This window comes from Anarrhichthys ocellatus, unplaced genomic scaffold (genome assembly GCF_004355925.1).
Source record: "Anarrhichthys ocellatus isolate YVR2014 unplaced genomic scaffold, GSC_Weel_1.0 scaffold33, whole genome shotgun sequence".
Classification (NCBI taxonomy): Eukaryota; Metazoa; Chordata; class Actinopteri; order Perciformes; family Anarhichadidae; genus Anarrhichthys; species Anarrhichthys ocellatus.
Window position 1 is genome coordinate 3129929 of NW_022280063.1, and position 15298 is coordinate 3145226.

A 15298-nucleotide genomic window follows, 5' to 3' on the forward strand; every position below is an offset into this window, starting at 1 on the left:
CTCTCTCTCTCTCTCTCTCTCTCTCTCTCTCTCTCTCTCTCTCTCTCCATTCCTGCTCTCATATTCCTGTTAGTCTGTTGGCAAAGGCCCGGCTCGCCCAACTGGGGTTTCTGGCGAGCCTTCTGCGTCTGGACCAGACATGGACGGTGCCAAGGTGGGCGCAAACGCAGCTCGCTGGTTCTGTGCGGGGCTGATGGTGGGGCATGGATGGATGGATGAGCTTGGGCTACTGGCATGCACTTTCATCCTTGTCTCTTGATGACATGCTCTTGTTTTGCTCTCCCTCAGCCTGTGTGGATTTCCACTAACAACCGTTGTGTTTCCTGCGGACTCTGTAGTCCTCAAAGTTGGTCCACCTGTCTCACAGAAAATGTCTTTCTCTCCCCGTTTCCTTTTCCAACCTCTTAACACTTCGGTTGCCCGTTTTTTTTGTACTTAGTTTGTAGGAAATATGTGATAGTGGAAGTTCTACTACTGTGCATCATCAACCCAAGCCTCTTTGTAAATTATCCTAAAATATGCACTCACAGACCTGCTAGCGGCATGGCTGTAGGGATGCCGAGCCGTCGGTCAGTTGGTCGCTCCATCACTTTTGTCCAGACATGACTGGATGGCCATGACATGTGTTATAAACATTCATGGTCCCCAGAGGACAAAGGCTACCTGCTTTGGTGATCCCCTGACTTTCCCTCTAGCGCCACCATGAGGTTGACATTTGTGTTTTGCAACAATCGAATGGATCGGCGTAACATTTGGTACGGCCATTCATGTTCCCCTCAGTGTGAATTTGAATAACTTTCAAATCTCTTAACTTTTCATCTCCATCTTTCACATTTTCATTTGTCAGCTATACTAAACTGAGCTTGTTGGTAGGATCAACACTATACCTGCTTTACATGAGCTTTTTTTCATTGTGATGATGTTAGGATTTAGCTAAAAGCACCATTGAATTTCAGTCAATAAAAAACAACTTTTTTTAACTTGTGCAGTAATAGTTCAGTTAATTCCCTCTCTATGAACTTTTTTTGTGTACATGCCTGTTTGCCTTGCGTTTGCACTATTGCATATGAACCGGTGAAGGTTATAATGCTACATTCCATAACCATCTTTTCCCTGTGCACCCTAATGACAAGAGAAGGGTGTTGTTGGACTTATGACCATTTATTTTCATGTTTCTTGTGTTCCTGGCTCGTCAGGCCCCAGCAGCAGGGCCCCAGGCGGAGCAGGATGGCACAGGGAACTGGAGGGGGATGCTGAAGAAAGGAGAGGACGCCCCTGGCTCCGGACCTGGAAGCCCCCTTAGAGGAGCTGTTAACCTGCTCGATGTGGTAACTAATCATAAGCCTATCAGCATGGCCCCTTTATAAAGATCACAGTATTTAACGATTGATTAAAAACATGATCTCTCTTTCCCCCGAAGCCTGTGCCGGTTGCCAGGAAGTTGTCATCACGTGAGCAGCGGGACTGTGAGGTCATCGAGCGCCTCATCAAGTCTTACTTCCTCATCGTCCGCAAGAACATCCAGGACAGGTAAGCCGGCTAGCTCCTCTTAAACCGAGAAGCCTGGTGAATGTCAACATATCCTAACAATGAATTGACGAACAATTAATGTCGGCGTAGCCAAAGGCGGATGAAGCTCATTTCTCTGTGGCTTTTGAAAAGGAGTCTGTAAGACCACTTCAGACCAACAGATGGCAGTGTGGTCTCTAGTTCTGTATTGTCTTGAAACATTAACATCAGAGGAAGAAGAAGATCACCATGCTTGCTGTGACATGTGCCCGCTGAGTTTGTGAGTTAGCAACAACTATTGTTTCTATATTATGAATGAGACAACTTTAAAAGCCCCCATGTGATAGCAGTGCTCTGTTGTAAGGTTAGTAGGTTGTTCTGATTGCTTTGCAAATGCTGTACCATGCCGACACTGTTTTCATTTCTGGCTAGAGTTGGCTGGGTCAGATATTAACCAGAGCCGTCATTACACGACGTCAAACATTACCTACAGTTTATTTTGTAGGTAATGTTGAGCCAATATCGCTGTCGTAGATACTCACAATGCACCAAATGTATATTAATCCTCGGCTGAAAATTGTCCCCAACAAATGCAGTAGTTACTCCTGTTTGAGTAATATTTGCTAAAAACTAATGTGCCCAGCTGTTGTAGAAAAATGACCTAGTCTTTTTCAAAGATTGAACTATGTATTTTAGGAACTATTTAAAATAAATTAGTTGTAGGAACCAACATGCTCGGGGCTAGAAGCCACAGACAGGAAAGGGAAGTCAGAAAGTATTGAGAAAACATTGTTTTGGGGATTTTATTGGGATTTATTCACAATATCCAAAATATCAAACATTACCACCCTTATCATTAAGAATTTCTCCCTGGATAACATTTTCACAATGTGGTTGTAACTTTAAACATAGACCTACCATAACAAATTTACCGTCGACAACCATGGCTGACAAAAATCAATTAATAAGATTTGACCAATTTCCCATCCCACCAAAGTAGAATTTTTTCCATATTGTTGCTCCCTGGCTACTTCTACAAGCACGGCCACCTGGTGGGCCAAACTCGAGCCCCTCCATCTTGGGGGACAACACAATCACCAGGCCATCTTGCCTCCTTGTTCTCTGCCATCTGTTCAGTCTGTTTCCTCTCTCCCTCGCAGTGTGCCAAAGGCAGTGATGCACTTCCTGGTCAACCATGTGAAGGACAGCCTCCAGAGCGAGCTCGTCGGCCAGCTGTATAAATCTGGCCTCCTCAACGATCTGCTGACTGAATCGGAGGACATGGCCCAGCGGCGCAAGGAGGCTGCCGACATGCTGCAGGTAACGGATTCCCACCGTTTAGTGTCTAGTTCTCCATGATTAATTGAGGATCCTTTATCAGTCACTTCATTGTTGTATGCCTCTGCAAATTTCTACAAACGGCCACCTGGACTCAAGGATGAACTGATTAGATTCACTCTGACCACTACTGTCATGTCTCAGGAACGCTTTGAGCAACTTACTTCAAATTTGACCAACAAAATCAGTTAATCCTTGAGTCCAAGGTAACAATAACTTTCATATGCTAATTATGACATTTTGGACAGACATGGATGTAAAGTGACTGGTTGGACTGTGAGGCATTAATTGTAGTTTCACTTTGTTTTGTCCACAGGCTTTGCAAAAAGCTAGCCAGGTGATCGCTGAGATCAGGGAAACACATCTGTGGTGAAAAATCAACAAAGGGAGCTGAACCCGATCTCTTACTGCCTCATCATGCCTAAAGGACCGACGCTCCACGCGTTCATGTCTGAACATGAAGTTTGGATTTGCAAATAAGAAAATGCACTGTTCTGATTCCTGCTTGAAGTAGGTATCATATTGGCTCGTAAGCTACCTGAAAGAAATGCAAGTTAATTGTTTATTTAAAATACTTGGTAATGTATACAGTATATGGAAATGCACTTTCTGTTAAAAGGTGAAAGTTTAGAAACTGCAGTTGCCACCAAAGCACACTACTTTAGAGTTAGTTTAATACGATTAACCAGTATGGAAATGGAAGTTTTGATGCTATTTTGGTAGCTCCACAAAGCTTTCGGCTCTAAATATTCTTCTCATCTGCAACATTTAGGAGTAGCTGTCATGTGTCAAACCTCAGAAATCATAGTGTAATCATAGATTGGGTAACTAAATGTAACTACATGAGTTTCAGCAAATGTTAGTTCTCTGTACTTCATCACTTTATTTTTTGCACTGTTGTCACCGTACTGTATAGAAAGTTCATTATTCTGACACAATCAGAATTTTTATTTATTAATGTTATAAAATTATGTTTACATATCACTGCCTCTATGTGAAGTGCACTGTGGTTGTGTATGGTTGCCAGAAGAAAAATATCGACTAGTTTCAAACTTAACTTTTTATTGCTTAAGCATACATTAATGTTATCTGTCAATACTTCTGCTCATTTTCTGACATTTCCTTGGAGAGCTCCCGCTGATGTCTGCTTCTATCTCCTGCCCTTGCCCCTTCCTTTGGTGCTGTGGAACGAAACAAATTTGTAATTTTTATTGTCTTCATTTTGGTTCTCCATACAACTCAAATGATCAGACAGTGATGGCATAGCAAGTTAAAAAAAATAAATGCATTGACATCTAAGGATTTTGAATTTTTTTTGAAGAATATGGATGTTTGTTGAACAAAATCAGCTGAATTCTATAGCCAGACTATACTCTGGCTATTATTACTTTTAGTTTGTATTACGTTCATGTATTACATTATGGTATGGCAATTCCTGGGACCGGAAATCACTGCAGAGGATGTTGAAAACTGCGAGGTGCCAATTGACGATCCATTTCAGGACCAGCAGGCTACAGAAAACCTTCTTCCCCTCAACTGTTTTCTTATATTGTCGGTATTACCTGTAATACACTTTGAATATGCTCAAATATAAACATTTTGAACATGTATTGCACTCTGTATATAACTAAACTATATTTTGCTTTGATGCAATGAAGAATTCTGTTTAAGTACATGTTACAATGACAAAGAAAAACCTAATTTCATCTCATGATTTATAGTGTACCATGACTGTTTTTGACTCGCTATACTATGAGCGTTTTTTGTTTTCCGACATACTATAAGCGTTTTTGACTTTTTTCGACATACTATGACTGATTTCGACATACTATACTATGACTGGTTTTTACTTTTTTCAACGTACTGTACTATACTATGAACTATGGGACTTCTTTTGCTGGATCAAATAACCTAATGGGAGCTTCTTGCAGACGTCATCATCAACAAACATTACTCGTTTCACCTGTTTGTGACTCAGTCACTAAGTGGTCGATACGTTTTTTTTCATGCTCCACTGTCCAAGGCTCGGTTTGTGGCTCTTCAACACACAGAAAGCAAAACTACACAGCAACAAAGAGGCTCACACTCATTAACGGTTACTCACAACTTCTGCTGCTCATTGATTCGGGACTGGAGTACATTGATCTGGAAGTCAAGCCACATTCATGTTAAGTAGGTCCTTAGGACAATCTTCCACTCAAAAAGCACAGTACATACTTGTAGATTAACATTCTGTGGCTTTTTCAGGGCTGTAGGCTGTGCACCATCAATTTGCAATGTTTGTCATAATCATTTTACCCCAGGTAGTCTGTGGCTTTAAAGCCACATTATAGGATATTTATCTAATTTGATTTAAAAAAAACAAACATACTAACATTTCCCAATTTCATAAACAGTGAGATATTTTGTGAACTATATGCATTTTTTTCCCAAGAGAAAAGAAAAGAAGATCTATACCACTCCGTCAGTGTGGTTTAGTTTACTTGAGAAAGGGGACAGTGCAAATGAATAAATACACATGGTATAAACATGCCAGAATTAGCCAAAATGCTATTTTACATCTGCAGTCCCTGGCTAAGTTGTTAAAAAAAGGTTTCCTAAAATATATCAGCAAAAACAAAAGCATGACTTGGAATTTAAAGTTTGAAAAAGGATACATTGTTGTAAAAGGCAGTAGTGACAAATATAGTTATAGAATGACATTGCACACAGTTGTAGGTTGCAAAATCTGCCAACCAGGACCTCTAAAAGCTCACAAGTTAACATGTTTTATTTTGTCGGACAGAGCTAAGCTAGCTGTTTCCCTGTTTCCAGTCTTTGCTGAGTTAAGCTTACTGGCTTGTTCCTAATTAGCATACAGACATGACTTGTATCCATCTTCACATGTAATAAAAACAATCATTTTGAAAAACATTTCCTTACTTTCCAAACCAGATATATAGATACACTTTTACACTGACACTGTTCTAAAAGCAGTTGGCCCATGAACATCAAGGCAAAGTTCTTACCTCATATTTTTGTTTCTTCAGTTTCTCGCCGAGGTCAAACTTCTCAGCCTCCAGCGTCATCAGACACTGCCACATCTCATTGGCCTTCTCCCTTTATAGCAAAAACCGGAAGTATTTCAGTAACAGAAAACTGAAAGGCCATATTGATACTGTAAAACTCGAAGATAGAAAGAATGGGAAGTAGATGAAAGTCTATTCACAAACAACTCCTCTGCATCAGACTGAAAATGTGGACATTAGCCTGTGTACAGAACTGTGAACCATGACTGCAAGTAAAAACATATTGCCCTTACTTGACTTTGTCCTCAGTGAGATGGTCGATGTTGAGAGGCTTCCTCCTCTCTGCCAAGATCTTCTTTTTCTTCTCTCTCTCTGTCTGCTTTTTCGCGCCCTTCTTTCCTTCTTGCTGGAGAGGGAGAATCAATCCAAGTGGATGTGTTGAAAGAATACAAGAAAGAATGAATAAAAGACAGAAAATATACAAGAGGCCACAAAGTCTGAATCTCTGATCCTTTTTCCTATTAATTCAAGTGCAAACACACATGCTGTATTTACGATCATGGTAACAGTCTTTGTCTTTTGTCATTTATCTCAGTGATGGTTGTTTACATATTATCAATTATGAGAAACAGTTTTCCTGTGTGTGATGACTGACCCTCTGTTGGACACCACCATACTGATGAGTCATGTTTGTCAGAGCCTTCTTCTTCTTGAATTCGTCATCCTGCTTCTTACGTGCATCCTCCAGCTCCTTTCTCTCCTTTTCTTCCTGCCAATGAGAGTTGTGAGTGTGAACCAAAACAGTGTCGTTAAAGTTACGAGGCCGAAGACCAAAATAATGACCAAACATATGCAATAAAAATAACTAAAGCTGATGGGAGCAGCAGAGTTGGTTGATAATTCACAATAGGTTCATCACTATGAGTGACTCCCCTCACATTAAACATAAGTCTTTTGATCCAGCTTTTGAGCTTTAAAGAAAAATTAGTGCTAGGCAAGTTAACGTGTTAATTTCGCGTTAACGCATTCATTAATTCACGCCGACAATTATTTTATCGCGCGTTAACGCATTTTTTAAATTTATTTTTTATTTTTTTTAATTGAAAGACAAGAGACAATACATATACATAACAACAAGAGGATGACAAGAACAGTGAGATAAAAGCCAGCAAACATCCTATAGTCAGTAATGTTAGTGCACCTATATGCTGAAATTCACGGTAAACGTATTTAAATGGCACAGATCGGGAGCAAGCGAAGGACTTTGAAAGTTAGCGGAAAGATTAACGTGAGACAACATCCGGTTTCTTCAGACGAACATCCGGTTTTCAGAATAAGATGCCAACAAAGTATGAATTATATTCACATTAAGTATAAAACATATATGCTACCTGCATCTCGTGAACCAAATGTTATTGCCCTTTTGTTCATATAGCAGTACTTTTAAAATAAAAGTGTGCAATACACTACTTTTGAATTCATTATTGAACTTTGCCATAACAATGCGATTAATCGCGATTAAATATTTGAATCGTTGTCCAGCACTAAGAAAAATATAATGCATAAATATTTGCCACAGATAACACGAAAATAAATAGTCCACAAAAGCCTTCAAGTTAATCAAAACCTATGTCATCCGAGCTGAAATTAACTTGCACAAGGCAATCGTGTAATATGACATTAGTAAACTGCATCAAGCACACTGTACTTGAAAGCATCAATGGCCAGCATTTATTTGGAAAATATAGAGAAGAAATCAAGGGAAGGGTATTGGCTTTCGGTTGTTTAGGAGTTTATATTTATCATAGAAGATTCCCCAGCAGGATACACATGCCCAACACCCTAATTGTGTTCAGGAAGCAAGGTGAAACTTCAGAGTGTCACTTATTTTTCATGGAACGCTGTTTGATTATTATATTTGTGGGTATGTTGTGAAAAAGATGTGATGACAATTAGAGGGGACTCACAGCAACATGAGCCATTCTCTCCTTCTCCAGCTCAGCACGGACCCTCTGCTGTTCAGCCCTCTCGGTACGACGCTTCTCCTGCTCATGCGCGCGCGCACACACACACACACACACACACACACACACACACACACACACACACTCTGAAATTGCTTATTGGGTGCTACGTAACTACAATGTTCTGGCACATTTTCGTGGAAGACTTACGATCCTGTTAACGAGAGTGACGAGCTCCGCCTCGTCGTTCTTCCTCTGAATGAAGTGGGCCTGGATCAGAGACTGCAGCTCCGTCAGATCCTTTTCCTGACGCTTCCTGTGGATGTCCTGCAGTTACACGTACACATTGTTTGTATTGCATTTCCACTGAGCAAAAGTACTGAACAAAGTATTGTCTATAAACGACTACATTCTAGACAAACTCAGATGCACGCAGACACATACAATATAGACAAAAAAAACACACCTCAGAAAAAATCAATAAAAGTTGTGTCTATATTTCTCTGTCTCTTAAAATGTAATCAATCACTTACATCAAAGTCGACTTTGTCTCCTCCCTCTGGTATCTTCGGCACAGCTATAGGTGGCGCAAATGCCCTAAAATAACATATCTGGGTTAGAATAGGAAGAACTTTAAATGAGCAGTTAACCACTAGTTGGTTGATGTAAACAGATTAAAGTTCACATGGCATTAGACTTACTTTGTTTTGGGTTTGGCGTCATCTATGATATTAAAAAAGAAAGGGATTCGAATATTATGAACACTCATTTACATATTTTTCTTTAATTTATTCGTTTCAACATGAATTTGTAGTTAAAAATTCTCAACTGATCTGTCAGTTTGATCTTTATTAGATAAAATGGCAGTGCTCATACACTCAACACACATTCTGACAGAAGTACTAGAACAAGAAATCTTGCTCATAACACTAGAAGTCAATATTCTGACATGCAATAGCCCTTTCTATTGCAAAAACACTATTATGAACCGTCTGTATCCATCTTGTGCATGACGTCTAATACAGTAAAATGAGCAGCATGTGTACCAGCAGCTTTCTGAAATGGAGTACACTAAATATGTAGGAGGTTTCTTCATAGTCTCCCAAAGTTGTATATAAAATACAGTCTATATTTTGACAGCCGATGTGTTGTACAGTGCAGTTGTCCAGTGAACAAGTGAAGACACTGGACATTCATTTTAACCGGTAACGGTCACAAAGGCCTCATCAGCAAGTTAAAGTACCTTCAGCTGGAGACTCTACGGCAAAGGACATGTTACACAAATAAATTGACTTCATGTTTCACACAGGTCAGATATCAACTTTATATATTTTTATATGAAAAATGTTCTCGCCTGTCAGAAGAAATAGAAAGTCTAAACAGTTCCTGCATGCCTTGTCATGCTGGGTTGGTGTAACTACTCTAGGGGTTCAAAGCCAGGGAAGCTTTGTATATTTTCAGAAAATGGAGGCATACCTTTTGTAGAAGTGTGTTATCAGAATAAATATTAAGGCATGAGGAAAAATATTACACCACCACATGAACATGAATTCATCTCCGATAGGAAATTCAAAAGACTGAACGTTACCATTACTATTTCCATAAATATCTCAGCACTAAGGTCTACGTGAATGTTAAAAATGGTGGGATGCACAAACCAGAGTCACACCATGCCTGCAAGTATGATCAGAGAGACTGTGCTTTACCTTCTTCTGCAGGATCTTTGTGGAAGTAATGGCAACAGGCGGTTTATCAGAGGCAGTGATCATAATAAATGCAAGAATAGCTCATCAGTAAATGTTCATGACTTTGCAACAATAATTTAACATTATCTGGGGGAACGATTCAGCCAAAATATACTTAAGTTAAAGAATATACACATGTGAGAGATGACAAAATAAAGCCATAGGAGGTTCTAAGGCGACATGAAATAATGAAAATATTAAATGTGTCATTGTATACGATAGCTTTTCTTTGTAAACGTAAAATAAACACATAAAAATAGACATTCAGTATGATGCGATTCAAATGAAATAGACATTTATGCATTCTAGAAAATTGTCACATTAAAAAGAAATGTTTAAACCAATATTCTGTTAGTCAATGAAACAATCAGTGCTCAGTTTTACTTGCATGCAAACAGGAATGGTGTCTGAGTAGATGTCACAATTACTCAACATAAAAAGGTATTATCTTTATAGTTAATGAAGAGGTGAGAAAAGCCTTCTACTGCAATGTGCAGGTGCAGCACGCACGCTTTCACTGAGTCGGTGTGTCATTAATATAAAATGGGTATGTATGCAATATTTATGACAGCACAAGAGCAGTACTACACATACAAAGTATAGTACTGCATATAAAGTGAAAGATTCAATTGAGCCTTTTTCCATATAAATATTATGTTCAAGAAAAACACTGATGGAATTATGACACAATAGCTAAAGAGGAGAATTACCTTCTACTTCAGGTACAGCTTCTTCAACTTCTATATAACAAGAACAGAACAAGAACTATTGAGGCCAAATTCTGTTACTGTTGGCCAAAAAACAACAAAAGAAGACATGGTTACACACACACACACACACACACACACACACACACACACACAATTAAATATTTACTGACAAAAACAAGTCATACAAACCATCTTTCAGTGTCTCCATGACTGAGTGAACAGAATATGGATTAGTGGATCAATAAGCCTGTGGTAAATAGCTTGAGGCTGAGATTTGGTCAAACCTGGAACACTGTGATATTGCCTCTTGGGATGCACTGAAACCAATGCTGAGGTCTGACATTGTGACCAGAGCTAAAATGATCTGGGATTACAAACTGAGCCTGTGAGCAGTCACGTGTCAGAAAACAAAGCAGATTCACATAACACAACAGGAATAATGGTATTGACATCACTATTTAATTATTTTTATCCAATGCTAATCAGTGGTGGAAGAAGTAATCTGATACTTTGCTTACGTATAAGAACCAATACATCAATAGAAAGAGGCAGTCAAAATCCTAAAGGGGCTAGAGTGGTATCAAGAGAGCAAAATGTTAAATATTTCCCTCTGAAATGTATCGAAGTAAAAGTAACATTAAAACAATCAATAAATATCAAAATTGTACACATAGTACAGCATGTTTGCGTTAATGTACTCTGTTACTTTCCACCACTGATGCTCATAACGGTTTTTATTCTTTTACATGGAAACATCACAATGTTTATTTGACCAAATACTGGCATGCATTACAATAAAAAGCTTTATTTGTATATAAAACCTTGACTGGGCAGTCACTTCAGGAAACCCATCATGCAACCTTTGTCAGTACAGAATTATTCAGAAGCAAACATTGCAGTGCTAACATAGGATGGAAATAATTTAGATAAAAAGCTACGGTTACACGAGAAACTGACAGTGTTCACAGTGATGTCAAATGAAGTGTTACAGTCCAAACAGAGAAAACACACACACACACACACACACACACCCTACTATTCCATGGAAAACCTTTCAGCCTCCATCAAAAATAAAACCACAGAATAACTCTTTTTGGTCACCATTTATTAACTCCTTTTAGTCCTGACCCTGGTACACACTTACCTTAACCACTATATATATATCTTACATTTGATGAACTCGATAAACTTCGATAACAAAAACTGTCTCGCTGTCCTGTCTGTATGTTCTGACACGTCCACCATTGTTTAACTCTCTTCTTTTTGTTATTTTGCACCAATAAAAAAAACAAAAAACCCACACTCGGTCAGCTTGCTATGGCCTTTATCACTGACAGACAACACTTAACAGCAGTAGACAACGGAAACGAGACAATACACACATGAAGGCATGCAGAAGCATTTACCTTGCTCTTGCTGAGTTTCTATCTCTGAGCAGACATAATAAGGTCAGCTACGTCTTGCAACAGAAGCTTGAAAGTGACATTTTGCTTTCAAAAACACAGTGAACGCTCTCAAAGCCTTCCTCACCTTCCTCCCTGAAATAGAAAAGTGAAGGGAATGAACTTTCGGAGCGATTGGTCAAATTCAGCTCAGATCTTTCTGTCGATTTTAAAACACTAAAGATGCAATTAAAAAGCAATGACGGTACTCACGGCATCTCCCCAACTACTTCTTCTCCAGACATCTTGGATTTGAATTACCTGAAACAAAGAGGAAAGCAGACAATCAAATCATCAAGAATCACCAATTCAATTCACCACACAGAGGACGAGATACATTTTTAATGAACTTGTTTTCAGATAATAGGAGTTTTAATGCAGCTGTCAAACTGACGCAAACACAGACACACAACAGACCAAGTTCTCTTGGGATCAATATAATTAGAAGTGGTTATATTTGTTTTGGTGTTTTCATGTTGTTCCCACTGTGATGTATTGTTGTTTGTCCTCTTTGTCTTGGACTGTTATGTTTTTACAAGCCCTTGAGGTTTATTGTTCCTCGGACAGATGGGTTGTATTTCTCCTTTCTTCTCCTTTCAATGCTTTTATTATTTGTACAAACAACTAAACCAAAAAAAAAAAACCTTGGCTACATGCTGAGAGATTGGAGCAATTGTAGAATTTGAAATGATTCCACCATGGGCACTGAAAGAAGAGGCGCAGGGCTTTAAAGAGCTCCAGGGCTAATCCTCAGCCATTTCCTCTTGGCAATGATCAAGGCTGCAGGCAGCCGACAGGAGTCTGAACAGCACTGAAACTACCAGGACTGCACGAGTCCGTCAGGGAGCGACTCGTGCATCTGAAGCCACGCGTGTCATATTGGCTCAGATATGTACGCACGTAAACAATTTTCCAGGTGCTCGAAAGGCTTTGAAGTAGAACGCTGCAATAAATGTCCATCGCAACGAGTGTGATTTAGCCTGATACTCATGCATAACGGCTTATTACTCTGTAAAAAAGGGGGGAAAGAATGTGATTAGAGTATCAAAAAGCCTCTAGACACACTAGAGGTCTAGTTAAAGGGCATTCTAACAGTTTAACACAAATATCAGTTTGTCACGAGGAGTTATGGAAGCCCGTTTCCACCTCTGATGAAAAAAATTAAAGATCCAGTAAGTCATAATGAGAAACTTTCTCAAAATAATGACTTACTATCTCATAATTAGGACTTGACATCTCATAATTAGGACTTGACATCTCATAATTAGGACTTGACATCTCATAATTATGACTTTAGAAAGGCAGCTTCTCCTCTGCTCTGTCAGCCCGACTGAGACGGGATACCATGTGGTTCAGCGGTGCCGATCCCTGGAGCGGTCTGCCGCTCCTGTTCCACCGGAGGAGAAGCTGCCTTTTTAAGCCATCATTATGAGATACTAACTCACTATTATGCGATACTAAGTCAGAATTATGAGATGTTAAGTTCATTATTTTGAGAAGGTTTCTCATTATATTGACTTCCAGGATCTTTATTTTTTTTCATCCCAGAGGCTGGAAATGGGCTTCCATAAGGAGTCCTATACTCAACCCGTGAAAACAGTTGTATGATGGGCCCTGTGGCTCTGGAGGAGCTTTCTAAAGTCAGGAACCTTTATGCTGTCTAATAAAAGACTATTGACTCGCATTGTGAGAAATGCAGGAACCTGCGTTTTAGGAGCTTGAGCCACACTCTGGACTAAAAGTTATAGGCTCCGTTTTTGATCTGTCTCGATATTGTGGGAAATTCGCAGGAAATAGTCCAGCACATAAACCCCTGTAAAAATTAACAAACAAGATATAACATGTTAATTAGTGTGCTTTAGAGCTGCTGCTAGGTGGATTTGTGTTGCCTTTGGACAGAGCCAGGCTAGCTGCTGGTTTTCAGTCTTTATGCTTCGCTAAACACTCGCTCCTGGCTATACCTTCATATTAAAACAGACGGACATGAGTGCTATTAATCTTCCCAAACTCTCCACAAGAAAGCAAAACAGCTTATTCGTCAATATATTATTATGATCTGCTTCTCACAAGTCTGCCAACTTAATGAAAGTGCAATGCTAAGTCACTGGAGTATACAAAAAAGTGACATAAATCTATAAAAAATAAGTTAAATATTTTCATATACATTACATATACAGTAGATTTCTGAGGATAAATTCCGATCTTTGTTTTTTAAAAAGGAACATTGGGGTGTTTGGGGCCAAGGTCAATAAGGCTCTGTATGGTATCTTAAGTCCCCTATTAAATATATATATCAGTTACGTGTCAGAACAACCCTTCGACCAGGTTTATTTCCATGGGCTTATAAATCCTCACATCGTAAAAAGCGGTGTCAGTGGGCTGAACGGTGGAGGGGAGCGAGGGTCTATTTTTAAAAATAATAAAGTGTGCTTTTGAACAGGTGTGGAGTTACTCCTCCAGACAATAGGTTTGGCTCACCTCACCGTACTCGCAGTAAGTCAATGAGCAGGGTCCCGCATTCAGACGGGCTATTTTTGTCATTGCGGTTTGGTCAGCTGCTGGTTGGGGAGCTTTGTATTTAACAACGCATCTCAGAAGTCTTGCTTCTTAAACATTAACGCTAATCAAGTTGTATCTCAGATTTAATAATACAGACTTATTTGATATACTGAAGGGGTGATGTTGGATCCCCGGTCCGACCCCCCTCCTCACGCCTGGCTACGCTCCTGTTCCCTCTTTCGGAGTCGTTCCAAAGGGCCAGCTGCACATTAAATCTCTGCATGCCGTATTTACACCTTCACTATATATATGGTTAATGTCTAAAGTCACGCTTCTGTTCAACTTCTGTTACATATCTGCTCGAATTCAAACAGTGTGGTGCCTGGGGTCCCTGTGTGGTTGTTACACGCGTGATCAGATGGAGCAGCTGATGTCAAATGGATGAGGAAAGAGAAATGTGAAGAGGAGAAAGACTGAGAAATAGAGGAATACCATCTGGTTGGAGAAAAAGCACTGACTGGAAACCCAGAAAGAATTTACAGTGTATGACGGTTGTCATGGCTGGGGTATTAAACATGTATTTGCTTTAATGCATGCGGTCAGTCCCCGTCTGGCTGGAACTGTGAAATAACACACAGTCTGACAGTGGCAGGAATGCTGCGGGTGCTGGTTTGGGCATTAGGCAGTATTAGTCAAAGCCTGAAGCATGCTACCAACACCGCTGTCTCAGGGGCGAGCTCAGCACCTTCCTCACCACCATATGCACTGCTCGGATCAGAACACATAAAACAAAAAACAGAAAATCTTTAAGACTCTACTTAGAAAAAATGTCTGAGCCAATCTAATTCAGCGTTGGTGACTTGGTAGGAGTAACAGCTAGTTTGTTAGATCATGCTGGGGAGGTTTAGGAATCTCAGACGACAGAATTCACTTCAAATGAACATTTCAGTGTCATTAGAAATGGCAAAGTATGAAGTGTACTTCAATGTCAATTCAAACAATGCATTTCTTGACCTTTTTGCCATCATGCAGAGAGAGGTCATGCTCAGATCTTACCTCCTGTATATCCCTGAGGAAGAGATA

The 15298-nt window shown here is 39.6% G+C and overlaps 2 protein-coding genes across 3 annotated transcripts in view; one reads left to right on the forward strand and one right to left on the reverse strand.

Moving 5' to 3' along the window:
- Positions 1-4146, forward strand: part of LOC116393487 (dynamin-1-like protein) — an 11882-nt gene extending 7736 nt beyond the window's left edge. Inside the window, exons 15-19 of one of the 2 annotated variants that reach the window (XM_031865853.1) lie at positions 74-154; positions 1197-1328; positions 1421-1530; positions 2670-2829; positions 3164-4146. In XM_031865853.1, the coding sequence (XP_031721713.1) occupies positions 74-154; positions 1197-1328; positions 1421-1530; positions 2670-2829; positions 3164-3220 (540 nt within the window). In that variant the 3' untranslated portion in view covers positions 3221-4146. The remainder of the gene's footprint in view (positions 1-73; positions 155-1196; positions 1329-1420; positions 1531-2669; positions 2830-3163) is intronic. The other variant, XM_031865854.1, reaches the window with a different exon arrangement.
- An 801-nt stretch (positions 4147-4947) lies between these two features.
- On the reverse strand, positions 4948-15298 carry tnnt2e (troponin T2e, cardiac; the record flags this gene model as incomplete). The annotated part of the gene is made up of 10 exons (XM_031865610.1): positions 4948-4992; positions 5856-5946; positions 6149-6261; positions 6511-6624; positions 7823-7900; positions 8030-8146; positions 8353-8416; positions 8521-8542; positions 9526-9540; positions 15238-15298. Coding segments are annotated over 10 exons (720 nt in total), but the record flags the coding sequence as incomplete, so codon positions are not given.